The sequence below is a fragment of the Orycteropus afer genome, unplaced genomic scaffold (genome assembly GCF_000298275.1).
Source record: "Orycteropus afer afer isolate SDZICR_OR568_19922 unplaced genomic scaffold, OryAfe1.0 scaffold00428, whole genome shotgun sequence".
In the NCBI taxonomy this organism is placed as follows: domain Eukaryota; kingdom Metazoa; phylum Chordata; class Mammalia; order Tubulidentata; family Orycteropodidae; genus Orycteropus; species Orycteropus afer.
This window is the reverse complement of record NW_006922015.1, coordinates 704,688-723,831: the sequence shown is the minus strand read 5'-3', so window position 1 is coordinate 723,831 and position 19,144 is coordinate 704,688. Positions and strand designations below refer to the sequence as shown.

General features: G+C 42.4%; 1 protein-coding gene across 1 annotated transcript in view; it reads left to right on the top strand.

Annotated features, from left to right (window-relative positions):
- Positions 1–3,801: 3,801 nt before the first annotated feature.
- Positions 3,802–19,144, top strand: part of SLC2A12 (solute carrier family 2 member 12) — a 72,186-nt gene continuing 56,843 nt past the window's right edge. The window contains exon 1 of the mRNA XM_007954053.1: positions 3,802–3,919. Coding sequence (XP_007952244.1) covers positions 3,802–3,919 — 118 coding nt within the window. The remainder of the gene's footprint in view (positions 3,920–19,144) is intronic.

The window sequence follows — 19,144 nt, the reverse complement described above, 5'->3', positions numbered from 1 at the left end:
TCTTATCATGGGGAATAACTACATCCAGCTGCCAAGTCACTTAAAATCATGGCCAAGCCAAGTTGACACACAACCTTAACTACCATAGCTACTAACCAATGAGTTGATGGTTCCAACCACCAGGGGTACCTCAGATGAAAGGCGTGGCAAGCTGCTTGTGAAAGAAAGGTTACAGCCTTGGAAGCCCTATGAAGTGCAGTTATGATCTGACACACATGGGGTCACCATGAGTCAGAATTAACTCCCCAGCAACTCATGGGGTTTGTTCTTTTTTAGAGGAGATGTTTGCTTGTCTTTCCTCTCATCCTCTCTTTCCTGCTGTACCATGCATTTTTACATTGGTAGCATTGCCTACAAGCAGGCAGTGTAATGGTATGTAGCAAAATTCAGGGGGCATGAGTAATGAACTTTCTGTCTGCTATCTGCTGATTATCTATTCATTGAGTGAAAGAGCATCTTTTAATGACAGTAGGAGCTCAAATGCCATAGCTTGGGATGGTACTTGTTCTAAGGGGCTTAGCAGAAAGGAGAGAAGGACAAAGTGTTGTAAGCAATCACCATATGGGCTTTTATACTAAGAAACTAAACCATTACTCAGTTTAGTAAGAGCTCTATTTGTCAGCACTTATTTATTTAACAAATACTTATTGAAAGCCTACATTGTGCCTGGTGTTGTGGTAGGACCTGGGGTACCAAGGCAAACAAGGGTGTAAGACAGACACATGTATGTGCCCTCTTGGGAGCTTAGATACCAGTAATGCTGAAGATGGTTTGATTTGCAGGTATCAGTCTGCTAGCCAACAAATATTTAGTGAGTATTTACTCTGTGCCAGGCACTGGGGAGACCATTAAAATCAAACAGACATGGTCCCTACTCTCATGGAGTTTACCATCTAGCAGAGAAGACAAATTCAATCAAATTGCTACATGTAACTACAATAACTATAAGTGCATAAAACTCTGAAGAAAATGCACAGGACTCTTACAGGAGCTTGTTGTTGTTAAGTGCCATTGAGTCAATTCCAACTCATAGCGACTCCATGTGACAGAGTAGAACTGCCCCCAAAGAGTTTTCTAGGCTACAATTGCTATGGGAATGGATCACCAGGTCTTTTCTCCCACAGAGTAGCTGGTGACTCGAATTGCCAACTTTTCAGTTACCAGTCAAGTCCTTAACATTTCTACCATGAGGGTTCTTTAAGAGAACTTAAAATAAATAAATAAATAACCCCAAACCCAACTCATACCTACCTCCATTGGGTTTCCCAGGCTGTAAATATTCACAGAAGTAGATTCCCTCATCTTCCTCCCACGAAGCAGCTGGTAGGTTTGAGCCACCCACCTTCTTGGTCAGCAGTCATATGCCTTACCCACTACGTTGGTTTAAGGAAACTAAGGCAGGGAGAATATCCCCTTTAGGCTAGGTGAAAAGAATTTTCTCTCTAAATCTTTGGATGAGTTAAGAGAGTGAAAAATCACAATACAGAGATTGAAATGGCCAGTGGCCCATGTCAGGTCAACAATGGAATGAGGTACAGAATTATGTAATGTTGCCAGTTGCATTGTTTGCTCTTTTGTTTGACTCTTTGTTGGTTTATGCCTTTGGAGTTGCTGTATGGTTAGGCTACAGAAAGTAGAATGAGATTATTGAATTGCTCTTAACAGAATAAAGTATTCGCAACTGAGATTTATCTTCTGCATAGTCAAATGCTACAGCAAACACCCCCTGACACCTTTACAATGCCAAGAAGCTGCTGGAGAAATAGGACTGGTGTCACTAAATAAAAAGCAATTATACAAGCAAGAACATTTCCCTCCACTAAGGCCATTGGTTCTGAACAGAAAGAAGATAGAAGCCAAAAACTATGGAGAGCTGATGAGAAATGTGCTTGTGTCACAGATAAAAACTGCTCTTAGGATCGCAACACTGTGGGAGCAAATAAAAGCATCTGCCTAAACTGCCATTGCACGGCCCATTCCTTAATGGGGACAAGCTGGTATATTCCACTGTGAACTTCTCACCTCCTACCAACAGGGCTGAGCTATGCTTGGAAGATGTCCATTCTCCAGTCCTATCAGGACACATACAACAGGTGCTTAATAAATGTTAGTTGAGTTTTGTTTCCATTTGCCTCTTGATCAGGATAGAAAACTATAGAAAGATCTAGTGATGAGCACAGGAAATGTATAAATCACAAGTTCATTTAGAGCTTTGTCATAGTCCAGACAAAACGCCAAAAGCAAGTACTACATAGTCCAGCTGTGGCCTGTAAAAGTACAAACTCACTTTTCTGTCCAGAGAAACCATTAGGATGAGCTATATTACATGGTGTCTTCTTAGCGTAAAGAAGAGCTGAAAGGGGAAGAAAGAAGCTAAGAAAATTTGAGAAGGACAAGTCTAGGAGTTAGGATACAGAAGAGTTATAGCATTACACCACCTGACTTCCTAATCCCAGCTCCAACACTGACCAGCTGTGTGACTTTACACATGCTAAAGAAACCAAAAAACTAGTTGAGTCAATTTCTCCCCATGGTGACCCTATAGCACAGAGTCGAATTGCCCCATAGTTCCAAGGCTGTCGATCTTGACAGAAAGAGACTGCCACATTTTTCCCTCACAGAGTGGATTCAAACTGCTGATCTTGGGTTAGCAGCCTAGTGCTTAACCACTGCACCCCCAGAGCCCTGTTTAAGCAACTTACTCAGCCTCAAGGGAACATTTGTGTTAATATCCTTAGCATAGTTCCTGGCACATAATAATTGCTCATACATTCAGTTTTCACTCGTAATGATTTTTCTAAGATGAGCACATTTGCTCTGTAAGGTTTTTTAATACATATAATGTTAACGATATAACTGAGGGGGAACTGTCATAATTGTGTAAGATCTTTAATAAAAATACATTTATAAATCAGAAAAAAAATATCCTCATCCTATGACACGGCCTCAATTTGTTTCTGATTGTATGGTCATCACACCACACAGTGGGTCATTTAATCCACCCTCTAACCCAGGCAAACACACAATCTGACAAAAGATTCAGGCTTGGTTCCTCTCTTGAAGACAATTCTGCATAAATAAATGGAATTACTTTGCCACCACCCCAAGATAATGTCGAAAGGATCTACGGGTTCTGAGTTTGTATATTTTTGGTCTCAGGCCTTGACTTGCCTGATAGGCCTTGGAGAACGAGGGGCTACAAGGCATTTACCTAGATCCAAATCAGGTCGAAACAAAGATGTTTTATGCTTTGTTTAAGCTGGCGAGTGTCATGACTCTTGGAATAACAGTCTTGCTGAAAAATTGACACAGTTTTCCTTCTGGCATGTCTGTTTTAAAATTGTTCCTCTTTCCACAAGATTAACCGATACCATCTGTGAGTATTGGGGCAGTCTCTCTGAGCTTGCATTGAAATCTGCCAGTTTTCTTTTCTCTGCCTCTTTTCAAAGGTGCAGGCACACAATAGCTGCCCCGAGCTAATGGCCAAATGCTGTGTCTGAGCTCTTTTTCCCAAGTCTTTTAACCCCTTGCTTCCAACTCTGCATCTAAATGCAAAAACAACCCTTTCGAGACATGGCCCTCCCACTGCCTGTGATAGGCTGCTTGGAATAGCAACAGCCTGTGTCACCGAAAAGGGCAAAGCCTTCGGAAATAGAAACAAAGTTGGTCACAAATCCCATTGCCTTGGCCTGAAGTTTTCCCCCCCACACACACTTTTCTTTAACATGCTACCATGGAGAACGTGACTGCTCCTGTCAGTGGGGCAAGTCTGGGTGAGCTGGTGCCGCGCGGACCATGGCCATGGTACCTGTTGAAAACACTGAGGGCCCCAATCTGCTGAACCAGAAGGGGAGAGCCACAGAGGCCGATGGCAGCAACACAGCCAGCAGCGACGGGCATCCTCCCCGGGCTGCGAGAGGTAAAGTCAGAGTGCCGAACTCGGGCTCCGGTGACGGCTAGAGGTGCAAGCTGCAATCTCCACTCGAGTCTCGAGTCTCATGTGTGTGTGTGTGTGTGGGGGGCATGCGTGCACGCTCTAATGTGCATGTGCGTGTGCTTGTGGGTATGTGTATTAGAGGAATGGAGGTATGGGGGCCTGATGAGAGGGAGTGACAAAGAGCTGACCGTCCAGATGATTGATGAAGTCTTGTTTTGACCTTAGGTGTGACGAAACTACGAGTTACACACCCACCACTGGTATGGCAGGTCCCCTGGATTGTTTTTACATAATACAGTGTATAAATCTTTTTCATTTTGGAAAGGGCAGGCATGATTGTCCCTTGTGCAAACACACACACACACTTTTTCATTTATTGGCACACAGTAACAAGTAGACATTATAACCATCATTTTTTAAATCAGAAGTTTACATAAGCTACGTAAAATTATTAGTTATGTAACCATTATTTAGGGAATAATCATTGATTACAACTTCTTCTTTAAACTCCTAGCACCCAACCGAGATGAATCTGAGCGTATTCAGTCTGAAATCTCTGCTACTCTTGCTCCTGCTTTCCTTAAAACCGGCCTTTTGAACTGAGGCTTTGTTTCCTACTTTTCCCTGCAGAAGTGAAATTTGAAAACGTTTTAATTCATTTCAGTTATCTTTGCTAAACCAAATGCTTTTCTTCAATTCCACACGTACAATTTCCACACACTGCACACTTTTTGCTGCCTCTTCCTATTCGTTTCATTGGTTCCCAAAGGAATGGAAACTAATTTTAATACTCAGTGAAATCGAATACACATAATTCTTTCCTTCCTACTTCTAGCCCTTCTCCATCTAATCATATAATACATTCTCAAGCTGTGTATTGGAACTTCATGAATAAATACTGAAAAAACCTCTGCCTTTCACCTTGAAGTAGATGTATCTATTTAGGGTTGCCTTGTGGGTTTCCCTCTTCCTGGAATAGACCCACCATCCCTCACACAGAGGCATTCTGTGTCCTGCTGCTCGCTCTGCGGCTCTAGCTTTTCCACTCTAGTCAAGAATGACTGTCTGTGGGCATCTTTCCATATGGTCGGGCCCTCTCCTAAGCAGAGCTGCCTGCCCCTTTTCCCAGGTGCACTTACCTGCTGACTGCTAAGTGACCTAGGAGCAGGCAAGGGAACATGCATTTTGGAATAATGGGAAAGAGTAGCAAAATTATTTTCTCCAAATTCCTGAGAGGCCAAGCTGCAATGTCGACTGTAGAGTAAACTGAGGTGGTAACAGCAACAAAAGGGTTAACTAGAGTGTGATAATGTCACAAAGAAGAAGGAAAGAAACTGTCCAGAAATCTGTGATAACAATTGAAAGTTGACTGTTGAATTTTGATATGGTTTTAAAAGCACAGGATACTCTTTAATAGTTTATATCCCATCTCACAGTCATCATAAAGGAAAAGAACATGTAATTTATATTTCCAAACATTGAATACAAGCACAAAATTCAATTTAAAGTGCCAAGGTTTATGTTGTTGCAAAGGAACAAGAGATAAATAAATACCACAACTAATTGATAATTTAATTTTAAATGAATTTTTATTATGTAGAAGAGGATTGGTAGCTATACAGAGTTCATATTTTGATGAATACAATTTGTTGTTGTTGTTGTTGTTGGTAAAGTTTACAAAATTGTCTCAAGCATTCTTTGGTACATGGGCAATTATGTGTGTGTATATGTATTTGTTAGGAGCTCTGGTAGCATAGTGGCTAAGGCACTTGACTACTAACCAGAAGGCTGGCAGTTCAAACCCACCAGCCACTCCTCGGAAGGAAGGTTGGGCAATCCTACTTCCGTAGTGATACTGCCTCGGAAACCCAAGGAGGGGTCGCTATGAGTCAGGGCCGACTAGACGGCAAACAACAACAACATATAGATTTGTTGTTGTTGTTGTTATGTGCCGTCAAGTCAGACCCGACTCATAGCGACCCCTCCTTGGGTTTCCGAGGCACTTAGACATATGTTTATATGATATATATAACTCAAAACTCACTGCTGTTGAGTCGGCTCTGACTTATAGCGACCCCTCCTAGGTTTCCGAAGTGGTATTTCTACGAAAGTAGATTGCCCAACCTTCCTTCTGAGGAGTGGCTGGTGGGTTTGAACCGCCAGCCTTCTGGTTAGCAGTCAAGTGCTTTAGCCACTATGCTACCAGAGCTAGGGAGAGGGTTTCCTAAAGTCTCCATTTGTTGTTGTTGTTATGTGCCGTCGAGTCGGCCCCGACTCATAGCGACCCCTCCTTGGGTTTCTGAGGCAGTATCACTACGGAAGTAGGATTGCCCAACCTTCCTTCTGAGGAGTGGCTGGTGGGTTTGAACCGCCAGCCTTCTGGTTAGCAGTCAAGTGCTTTAGCCACTATGCTACCAGAGCTAGGGAGAGGGTTTCCTAAAGTCTCCATTTGTTGTTGTTGTTATGTGCCGTCGAGTCGGCCCCGACTCATAGCGACCCCTCCTTGGGTTTCTGAGGCAGTATCACTACGGAAGTAGGATTGCCCAACCTTCCTTCCGAGGAGTGGCTGGTGGGTTTGAACCGCCAGCCTTCTGGTTAGCAGTCAAGTGCTTTAGCCACTATGCTACCAGAGCTAGGGAGAGGGTTTCCTAAAGTCTCCATTTACCATCACCAGCACTATTTTTCCTCTCTCTTCTGCCCACAAGATCCAAAACCAAGAACAATGTATATTGTGTGAGTCCAATTGCCAAACACATGCACTAGAACCTACAACGAGAGGTGGACTCACTGACCCAATAAAGGGCTGTACCTCATCCCTTCTGAAAGAAACCAAAACCAAATTAGTAGCCCTTGAGTCAACTCTGACTCATGAAGACCCATGTGTGTTGAGGGAGCTCCGGTAGCATAGTGCCTAAGGCACTTGACTGCTAATCAGAAGGCTGGAGGTTCAAACCCACCAGCCACTCTTCAGAAGGAAGAGTGGGCAATACTATTTCCGTAGTGATACTGCCTCGGAAACCCAAGGAGGGGTCGCTATGAGTCGGGGCTGACTCGATGGCATATAACAACAACAACAACAACATGTGTGTTTAAGTACAATTGTGCTTCGTAGAGTTTTCAATGGCTGGTTTTTTGGACCTACTTTGCCAGGCCTTTCTTCCAAGGTGCCTCAGGGACTTAAACCTTCTACCTTTTGGTTAGCAGTCAAAAGCATTGAACTATGTCAGGGATTCCTACATTCCCTCTAAAGACTCTAGTGCATCCAAGGTGCCTTAGTCCCAGGATTTAAGAAGTACATACTAGTATTAATCAGATGAATACTCTAAGACAATCGTTCTCCAACATTTTGAAAGCTGTGAACTCCCTTTCACAAATGGAAGGTTAGTAGGTGGATAGCACATAAGACAGGTAACCAGGTGCTGCTCTAGTGGAAGGAGTAGAGATGGAGAGAGGAGGGGGCCACTTCTTGTAGGCCAGAGTGGACTTCAGGGAACAGGATCACCAGTAGCAAACCACAGGTCCATTACTTCTCTGTCATCCAGGTGATGGTTTTGAAGGTGGTGGCATATTTACTGTGCCCCTATTGCGTCTTTGGGAGCTCTGATGGTGTAGTGCCTAAGGTGTTTGACTACTAACCAGAAGGCTGGAAGTTCAAACCCACCAGCCACTCCTCGGAAGGAAGGTTGGGCAATCTACTTCCATAGTGCTACCGCCTCAGAAACCCAAAGGGGGTCACTATCAGTCAGGACTGACTTGACAGCAGTGAGTATTGAGTCTTGAGCTCTAGATTTAGTCTAAACGGGTCCCTGGAATTCATTCAGGTTTGGCTTTCTCGGGCTTGCTCAGACAGCACAAGGGAAGTTTACTTGTAGGAAAGACTGAGAAGATTTTTGGGAACAAACTCATCCCCAGGGGAGAGAAAGTCAGGCTGACAAGCTTGACTGGATAATTTTGATTGTGAGAAAAGGGATTCTAATTACAGGTCAGCTTCCTTAAGCAAACCAGGCCTGGCTCCAGAACCTCTCAGGTTTTATAAGATGTTGTGACATTTCTATTTTTTCCAGACTTTCTATATGTTCAAAAGCAAAGAAATGCCAAAAATTGTTGTTTTTTAAAAACATGTGTATTTTAAAAATCACTGGCTGATACAAAAAAAAAATTCTTATGTATAATATGATATTCCCAAGGAAATGACAGAATTTATAGACATGTTAATTTATGAGGGACTGTAGGTTGTTGAAAGAGCTCTAGTAGCATAGTGCCTAAGGCACTTGATTGCTATCCAGAAGGCTGGTGGTTCAAACCCACCAGCCACTCCTCAGAAGGAAAGTTGGGCAATCTACTTCTGCAATGATACTGCCTCGGAAACCCAAGGAGGGGTTGCCATGAGTCAGGTCCGACTCAACGGCAGTGCATTTGGTTTTGGTATAGGTTGTTGATAGAAGCCCTGGTGGGACGGTGATTAAGTGCTTGGCTGCTACCGGAAAGGTTGGCAGTTGGAAGCCAACAGTTGTTCCATGGGAGAAAGATGTGGTAGTCTGTTTCCATAAAGATTACAGCCTTGCAAACCTTATGGGACAATTTTGCTCTGTCCTACCAGGTTGCTGTGAGACAGGATCCACTCAGTGGCAATGGGTAGAAGTTGCCGTGTCTGGTAATGAGACTAGGTTTAAAGGGTAACATCTCCTCTTTCAGTACAGTCAGCATATCTTGTGACTATATAGTTAACCTCATTTGGAAATCATGTCAGAGACTCAATTTGAAGCTTTTCTTGACTGTGAAGTCTAGGTATATAACGCCCCTAGGTTCTACACCACCAGCCAGTCCTCGGAAGGAAGGTTGGGCAATCTACTTCTGTAGTGATACTGCCTCGGAAACCCAAGGAGGAGTCACTATGAGTTGGGTCTGACTTGACAGCACATAACAACAACAACACAGGGTCTCCACAGGAGAGAGAAGGCTCTAAATAAACATGATAGGAACTGTTGCACGGCCAATGCTGGGTGGTGTTTGGCTCATATAGTACGGCATCCAAGAGGACAGAAAGGTGTTCTCCACTTGCTACCTACCACCTTTCGGCCACCTAGCTAGAAGTCTGCCATGACAGTGACTGGCAGACATGGATGTAGCCAGCCCAAAGAGCAGCCAAAGCAGTAGGACCTACCTGACAGGACTCACACCCACCAGGGTGCCTGAACTGATTTTTACAGCTAGTGCTTATTCTGATTGGTTGATGCCCTTGTCCCAATTGTTAAATGTTTTTAACATCACCCGTCTCTCTATTAGATCTAGGACAAGAGCTGAGCAGCTATTGTCCCAGACACATGCCTGGTGGTAGCTGACTGGACAGAACATGATCCCACAAGATAAATCCATCAACGTCACTGGGGAGGTGTGGGGGTAGGGGTGTGTGGACCACACTGGGTTACACTATCAGAGGGGGTGACTCCAAACTGACTGTCTATAAAATTTTTGTTCAGATTTTCAGCAGAAAGTTATTATTTTTTATAAACATGTCCCTGTAGTTAGGTGTAACAACAAAAACATTTTTCGTAAGGCCAGCTTACATGTATCAATATACCTATAAGGCTAAAACTCTATGATGCTTTACTTTTTGAACCTTTTAATGGGCTCCAGTCAGAGCTGTAATTATTACCCAACTATAGTGACTCCTTGAATCATGTGGTTTTTATCTACATGCATGCTGTTGTTTTACTTGCTGCAGGAGTTTTTATAGTGGTTGAGTTAGCCAAATTTTCTGGTGTTGTCAGTACAATTTGAGAATGAAGTAGTAATCAAAGGAAAGTAGGAGAAAAATCAAACAAGGCTTCCACTCAGTTACTAATAGTGTTGTAACTAATAATGTAACCCAATGTAGAGTTTACAAAACAATTTAGTTGTTAGTATTCATATAACCTAAGGAATATTGCATTTAAACAATTTACAAGTGTATTTACCACACGTTATTCTATGATTAAATTTGATGATAAACATTTCTAATCATTCTATATGGTCTGGTATAGGAGGAGAGCCACGGGGGAGGTGATATACCATGCGTTCCCACACTGCATGGCACCAGCCCTAGTGACACTGGATAAACCTCTTGTGCACTCTTGAGAGGAAACTTTTTAGTGGTCTGGGTCTTATACCAGAATCCTTGGGTGGCACAAGGATTAATGTGCTTTGAGCATTGGAAGAAAGGACTGTTGATCTCCTTCTGAAAAAGCAGCCATTGGAACTCTATGGAACACAGTTCTACTCTGACACATGGATTTACCATGAGTTGGAATCAACTTCATGGCTGGTGGAAAGGAGAATTTGAAACACAAGGAATCCACCCTAGAGCAGCCTAAGGTAGCTCAAATTTCCATGTGCATATAAAAGATGAATCAGTCAGTTTTAAAGTGCATTTTTTAATTGGTGTGGATAGGTGGAATTTTATTTTTCATCCACGAGTCCTTAAATCATAACTTCATAGGCACTAGTTTCTAATTAGAAGAAACCCAAGTACTATTTAGTTTCATAAGTTAAGAAATTTTAAGAGCTTCAAACTGCCCTCTTCCCCACTGTTGGTGTACAATAAGCTTCAACTTCCATGAGTTTAATCAGCTATTTACTCAGACTGTGTGAGCAAGAACTGGTTTCATAAGATTTTTAAACAGAGTGAAGTCAGGGCTTCCTAGTTCAATTTTTTTCTCATGAACATTCTTCCCCAGAAGAGTGAGTTATAGAACCAAATAATGCAATAAAAGTCATTTAAAGAACATTAAATTATAGTGGTGAGAAAGGAGAGAAGTTGGAATCATCTTCTTCCCAAGGGGCTATTTGACCAAATACCAAAATGAGTTTGATTTCTTATCCTATCTTCCTTTAAAAAGTACTTCCTCTCAGTTAAAGAGACAGGATCTAAATCCCCCAAAACGCTTCCCAGTTGAAACATCAAGTCAAGTATATTACCCACAAGGTTGTTGCTGTTGTTAGGTGTCCTGAGTCGGCTCTGACTCATAGCAACTCACAAAGCAATAATAAATTCTTATGATTTTTTTGTTGCTTCATTTTGTTTTGTTTGCTCGCCGGCATCATGGTTTCCTATACCATAGCACTTTCGTTTATGTATTTGCTGAATGACCGTGCCTAAGCCACATACCAATTTTTCTATTCAATTTACATCCTTTAAATTTTAGGCAATTTCATCATTTTTGAACAATGACTCATTTTATATGGCTCTGCCAATATATCAGGGAGAAAAATGCAGTCGTTTGTTTGATTTATAAACTCAAACTCACTGCCATTGGATCAATTCCTACTCATAGTGAACCCCATGGGATTTCTGAGGCTATAAATCTTTACGTAAGTAGATCGCCCCACCTTCCTTCCGTGGAGCGGTTGGTGAGTTTGAAGCACTGACCCTTCTGGTTAGCAGCCAAGTGCCTTAGCCACTACGCCACCAGAGCTCCTTGTTTGATTTATATGATATATATATTTTTTTTCTTAAGTAAGGCAAAGTGACGTAGTGCCTTAGGCACTGACTGCTAACCCACCAGCCACTCCTCGGAGGGAAGGTCGGGCAATCTACTTCCTTAGTGATACCGCCTTGGAAACCCAAGGAGGGGTTGCTGTGAGTCGTTCCAACCCGACAGCACATAACAACAACAAGGCAAAGTAATGTAACTTTGAATTGTTAGATTTCACTCCCCTTGGAAGCAATTGTTTCTTAGAAGCCTTCATTACTCATGTCTGCACAGCATTCTTGAGCTTTGGGGCTACTGCTGGGGTTGGGTGCCATCAAGTTGATTGCAGCTCATAGTGACGCCCTGTGACAGAGTAGCACTGCCTCATATGGTTTTCTAGGCTGTCTTACAGGAGCGGATTGCTGGGTCTTCACCTACAAAACCACTGTGTGAGTTCTAACTAGGAATCTTTTGCTTTGTAGCCAAGCCGTGTCACCAGGGTCCCTCCACATCCATATTATTGCTCCGAAACGTTTTATCCCTGCCTGCATCGGCAGCCTCAGTTTATGTCTGGGCAGAGCTAGAAGCTCTGTATTATGCTGATTTAGAAGCATAGGGGCCTGAAAAGGGGGCCCCAGTTTCAGATGTGCAAGCCTTTCTGCGAACAGAAAAAGGAGAAAGTTGTAATTAGAATCGACTCGCACAGTGAGAGAGCTTCCCCAAAGTAATGCTATGTTTCATTTCCACTATGAGGCTAAACTGTAGAACTCTCAAGGCAAAATAACAGGAAAATTTTTTGTGCTGTGTGCCCCTTTAAGTAGGTACTGTCGATTTTGAAACAAAGGAATTCAGAAACTCATGAAAATTGTTATGATTGTTACAGGGCAAAGAAGTATCATTTTATTATTTCTTTTGTTAGTAATAAGAAAGACTTTCAAAGTTTCACCTCAGATTTGTGGAGATTGTCCTCATAGATTCTCTTAAACAAACCTTTCTTGAATGATATCTGTGGACCAAGGGTTTTATCACAGCTATCCTTTCTTATCATTACAACAGCCCAATGAGTTAAAATTATCTGCAGTTCACAGTAAGAAAACAACTAACATTTAGCCCTCACTACATAAATAGGAGCGCTGGTGGCATAGGGCCTAAGGCATTTTGACTGCTAACCTGAAGGCCGGGGGTTCAAACCCACCAGCCACTCCTCCGAAGGATGATGATTGGGTAGGTACTACATACAAGTTTTTATCTCTATATAATTATTTTTAAAATGGACTCTGAAAAAAGAGATGTAGAACAATATCTGATGATTAACTGCAAACTGAGATAAAGATGGAGCTGCCTGAAAATAGAGGCACAAATAGATCTATCTTAGCCATGTATAGAGTGTGAGGAAACCAAACCTGCAAGAACAGAATTATTACTGAAATCTGTTAGTTGCAGGATAAATACAAGAAGCTCTTCTAAGATGCAAATAAAAAGGACAAGAAAAAAGAGATGATTGAGGAGATGAATACATAGGAACATATATGTAATATAATATAAGATATATTATATATGTTGTTGTTATGTGCCATTGAGTTGGACCCAACTCATAGCCACCCCTCCTTGGGTTTCCGAGGTGGTATCATTACAGAAGTAGATTGCCCAACCTTCCTTCCAAGGTGGCTGGTGGGTTTGAACCACCAGCCTTCTGGTTAGCAGTCAAGTGCCTTAGGCACTGCACTACCAGAGGTCCCGTATTATACATACATAACAAACAAACAAACAAACAAAAACCTCATTGCCACTGTGTGAATTCTAACTAGCAACCTTTCGCTTAGCAGCCAAGCACTTGACTATGTCACCAGGTCTCCTCTACATCCATATTATTTTTCCAAAATAATAATTCTAAGCCACAGTGACCTCCATTGGGTTTCCAAGGCTGTAAATCTTCACAGAAGTAGATTGTCCCATCTTCTTCATGACAGTGGTTATATAACTAGCATAAAGTAATTATTCTTAAGCAAGTAGAATAAAAAGAAATAATAATAATAAAATACTAGAAGAAAACTTTTCCTAAGCAGAAAAAGGATTTAGTTACTAGTAGGAAATTTTAGAAGTAACAAGTACCCAGACTTATCTTGTGAAATTCTGAGTTGCAGGAAGGAAGGAAGGAAAGCAAAGAAAGAAAAGAATGAAAATTATACATGTAATCAGGCAGAGTAACGATAGTTACCGATGATAAAACAAAACTAATCTGCAAATTTAAACCACCACTACCACCCCCAACATGCTAACCAGTCAGTAGAATATGGAGAACATTCATTTCAGGAAATGCTCTATGAAAGACTACTAATGCAGACCTAGGATTGGGAAAAGACAAAAACAACTCCTGTTTTCTGCATACTAGGGTTTTTTTTCCCCCCTAGAAAGACCCAACAAGAGTATGGGTTGACTAGGTTTCAGGTTAACCCTGGGTAACTCTTTCCGTGGCAACCAATAGACTACTCTGAGCAATGAATTTGTGTCAGGCCCTGTGGAAGTTTCTGTGATAGAGACATTCCTACTCGCAAAGGGCTCACAATCAAGGCAGAAGGCAGACATAACTAAATATAATGCAGCATGCTGTAATAGAAGCCACCAAAGGCCATGGACATGAAAACAGAGACAAGAGAGAGAAGGTGGATTCCTGCTAGCTGAAGAGGGAAAGTTTGGAAAGACTTTGTAGAGAGACTTTGGGAGGCTCTTCAAAGATGAATAGTGTTCCCTATCCTGGGAAGGACGCAGTGATGAGGGGAGCTGTATAAAGAGAAGCACAAGTCTTGGAAAGTGCTCATTTTTCTGCAAACACTAAGCAGCGCAGGCAGGCTGGAGAATGGGTGTCTGGAGAGTGCTTAATAAAAAATTAATAAACGTGTGACATGAAAGATTTTACAGTCCCTGCAGTGCTGCTATATTAACTAGCTAATAATAGTACTGGAAAGCTTTATAGAAATGCTAACAACATTCTATTCAAATGGTAAGCATTTATGTGAATATAAAGTTCTACAGCCATTGTTGTTAGGTGCCACTGAGTCGGTTCTGACTCATATTGACCTACGTACAACAGAACGAAACATTTCCTGGTCTCACATCCTCAAAATCATTGCTATGTTTGAGCCACTCGTCGATGGTGTCCCTCTTTTTCACTGACCCTGTACTTTACCGAGCATAGCATCCTTCTCTTGGGACTGGTCCCTCCTGGTAACGTGCCCAAAGAACGAGATAATGTCTTGTCATCCTCCTTCTAAAGGAGCATTCTGGCTATATTCTTCCATGAGAGATCTGTTCATTCTTCTGACAGCCCATGGTACATTTAAAATTCTTCACCAACACCATACTTCAGAGGCATCAATTCTTTTTCCTTCTTCTTTATTTATTGTCTTGTTTTTGATGTATATGAGGAGACGGGAAATACAATACCTTGAATCAGGTACACCTTAGTTTTCAAAGTGACGTCTTGCTTCAAAGAGGTCTTTTGCAGCAGATTTGTCCAATGTAATACTTCTTCTTATTTCTTAACTGCTGCTTCCAGGGCTTTTATTATGGATCCAAGTAAAATGAAATCTTTGATAGTTTCAATCTTCTCTCCATTTATCACGATGTTGCTTATTGGTCCAGTTGTGAGGATTTTTGTTTTCTTTATGTTGAGATATAATCTTTGATCTTCATCAGTAAGGGCTTCAAGTCTTCTTCACTTTCAGCAAGCAAGATTGTGTCATCTGCATATTGCAGGTTGTTAATAGGTCTTCCTCCTATGTTGATGTCGCGTTGTTCCTATACTTTGCCTTCATGGATAATTTGTTCAGCGTACTAGTTGAATAAGAATATACTAACCCTCTGGTAGCATAGTGGCTAAGACACTTGCCTGCTAACCAGACGGCTGGCGGTTCAAACCCACCAGCCACTCCTCGGAAGGAAGGTTGGGCAATCCTACTTCTGTAGTGATACTGCCTCGGAAACCCAAGGAGGGGTTGCTATGAGTCGGGGCCGACTCGACGGCACATAACAGCAACAACAACAACCATTACATAATATATACAAAATTATGTAATAAAAACCCAAAACCCACTGCTATTAGGAGTTGATTCCAACTCATAGCAACCCTATAGAACAGAATGGAAGTGCCCGTAGGGTTCCAAGGCTGTAAATCTTTACAGAAGCAGACTGCCACATCTTGCTCCCTTGGAGCAGTTGGTGGGTTCAAACTGCCACCTCTCAGTTAGCAGCTGAGTGCTTTAATCACTGTGCAACCAGGGTGCCATCATTGCATAATGCTATATATTAACCTAAACCCCCTGACATGGAAGAAAAGGAGCGAGGATACAGTATTCTGGAGTGCTGCTTCCACTCATTCCTTGAGTCATTCACTCATCAAACTTACAGAGTATTTACCTCAGGCCAGACTAAAACTAGAACTGAGAATACAGGTGTGAGTAAAGTAGGGTCCTTGCCTTCAAGGAGCATTCTGTCTAATATGGAAAAACAAATCGGTGGGTATGTAAATGAGTGCCTTAAAATATGATAACCATTTAGCCAGTTGCTGCCAGTCAATTTTGACTCATGGTGACCCTATGTGTGTCAGAGTAGAACTGAGGTCTATAGGGTTGTCAGTGAGTGATTTTTCAGAAATAGATGTCCAGGCCTTTCTTCTAGGGTGCCACTGGGTGGACTCAAACCTCCAACCCTTTGTTTAACAGCCAAGCACTTTAAGCATTTGCACCACCCAGTGACTCCTAAATTGTCATCGACCCTCTGAAAACATGCCTTCTGTGTACAGTAGAAACATAAGGGGGCTGGGAGAGGGGTGTGCACAGCAGAACATGGGAGGGCAGGGAGATACTGGACATAGAAGAGTGGTCTTCAGAGGGGAGGTGGTATTTGAGACAGCTCTTGAAAGATGGGGAGCTCTGGTGGCGTTGTGCCTAAGACATTTGACTGCTAACCAGAAGGCCAGTAGTTCAAACCCACCAACCACTCATCGGAAGGAGATTGGGCAATCTACTTCTGTAGTGATACTGCCTCGGAAACCCAACGAGGGGTCGCTATTAGTCGGATCCCTTGATGGCAGTGAGTCTGTCTATCTTTCTTGAAAGACGAGTTGGAATTAGAGACATTCAGGGAGAAGGTGCAAAGAAGTGCCAGACCACAATAGCAAGGCCATATTGGGGAAACAGCAAGTTTTTATCTAGCAAAACATGAGGTAGGGAGTTTTTTAAATTTGTGACACTTTCATAGTTGGTCAAGCTGTAAAATTTCCTGGTTCCCTGCCCCAAAAAACCTGTGTATGCATTCTTTTCAGTATGCTGTAGGATTTAGTCACCAAGTGCTTACTGTGTGTCCATTATGTACATTTCCTGTAATAGGCGTACGAGGAAGAAAAGAAAGAACAGAGCAGTCAGAAACTCAAATGTTGTAAAGAATGGAGTGTGTCACATTTGGTGCCAGTAAATTATGGTTTCATCTGAATGATGGTGAGCAGCAGACAAAGCAGCTATTGGGAGAGGCAGCACTACAATCTCATGGCCCCTGCTCTGTCTTGCCTGCCCTTGGTGCCCTTTTGCTGTGGGTCTCAGCACACAGTTTGCATAAGGTCTCTTGACTGTGCTCACATCTTCCCTAGAAAAGGTTGGTCTGTATTATTTGGATAAAGTACCACCATGGTATCAAAGCCAGCGGTTGGTCTTCTAGCAAAACAGCAAAATACAGAGTGTAGGCAAGACCAAATAGTGTCTCAGTACCAATTTTGAAGATTTCCCTGTAGTTTCCAGTTCTATGATGTCCACAAAACCTGAGAATTCCTGATGGCTCTTTTTGGGAGAAGAGGTATGAAAAGAAGCCCTATCTCCACCCCAACAAAGGAGGCCATGAATAAAATGCCTGTTAAACTTCACCATTAAGCATTTAGCATTCAGGAGGGCTGGTGGAGTAGTGGTTAAATGCTTGGCTGCTAACGAGAAGGTCTGTGGTTCGAACCCACCAGCCACTCCACTCTGCAGAAGAAAGACCTGAGGGTCTGCTCTCTTAAGATCACAGCCTGGAAAATCCTATGGAACAGTTCTACTCTGCCCTACGGGGTCACTATGAGTCAGAATGGACTTGGCAGCACCTAACAACAAATACCATCATTAAAATTACAACAAATGCTATCATTAGAATTAAATGCTGGTTGTTTGATTCAAGGTCTGGGTGTTTTTTGAAAAGATACAAATTATGGGTCCTCATTCCTACCCTTCCTTTCACACTGGTCACGTCTCCTCAACCCACCCAGCTGCCTCAAACTCTCATATTCCCATTTAGCCAAAAATAAATCACACCTTCTTGCCATGTCTTCAGACCACATCCTACCTCTTTCCTCCTGTTCGTTCACTGCAAAATTTCTTGGAAGAGTTTTCTGTACTTTCTGGCATCCATAATATTTTGCTTATATGCTCATAGTTAACCAAAACTTAGACACAGAGAGAAGCCACTCTTTATCTCTCATCATTGTTTTGAAATGGTAAAATAGCACCAGGAAAATTTCCTGTGATGGGAATCCTGTGGTATCACAGGGTTACCAGTCCTAGAAGCCTTAGTGGCTAGACTTAGCCATTGAATTCACAACCCTAAATGGGCAGCCTGGGGATTTGTACGGGATTTCAGCAGTGATAAGTAGCAGAAGTGAGATGAGTGAGGGAGCGAGTTTTGACTGGTACTCCTTAAAGCATGTGGTAACAAAGATACACTCCACAGATAAAATTCAGACAACTAAGTTAAGACCTTAGCTTACTTCTGTGTCCAATAGCATCATAGACTGAATGCAAGTTTTTAAGCTTTTAAAGGCACAATGCCTGTACAGGCATACCTCATTTTATTGTGTATGGTAGTTTAGGTTGTATGTCAACTTTGCTGGGCCTGGTTGAGTGGCTAGGCAGCTGGTTGTAGTTATTTCCCATGATGAGACTGGCAATCAATCCATGGTGGGATCTACCACAAGCAACTGAACAGCTGCTTTAGGGATGTAGTCTGCTTCGCACATATAAGAAGCAGTTTTGGGAATAGTCTCCAGCTTATGGCACACTTAAACCCTGCATGTAGCTGAGCCACATTGTTCAGCAGCCTGCCGTGCTCTGTCATCTTGGGACTTTTAATGGACTTGAATTAATGGCCTGCTATGTGGTCTGGTAATATCAGGACTGTGCCTTGTTACTTGTTGACCTTGGGTTTGTCAGCCTCAGCAGTCAGCAGCTGAGTGAAGAAAAGCCTCCAGCTTCATATGGGCTGAGAGCAGGAGGCAGAGCTGAAGCCCAAGATTGAGGGGCTTTCACCCAGCCCATAGAGCCTGGCACTTTGAACTCAGACTTAAAGCCTCCAACATGTAAGAAAAGAAACTCCTATTTGTTAAATATCTTCTGTTAGAGCAGCACTAGGTAACCAGAACATTATGCTTCTCAGATACTGTGTTTTCTACAAGTTGAAGTTTTGTGGCAACCTGGCATTGAGCAAGTATGTTGGAGCCATATTTCCAGCAGCATGTGCTCATTTTTCGCCTTTGTGTCACATTTTGGTAATTCTTAGAGTATTTCAAACTTTTTCATAATGTGATTGCACACCGAATAGACAACAGTATAGTGTAAACATAACTTTGATATGAACTGTTGTTGTTGTTATGTGCCGTCGAGTCAGCCCTGACTCATAGCGACCCCTCCTTGGGTTTCCAAGGCAGTATCACTACGGAAGTAGGATTGCCCAACCT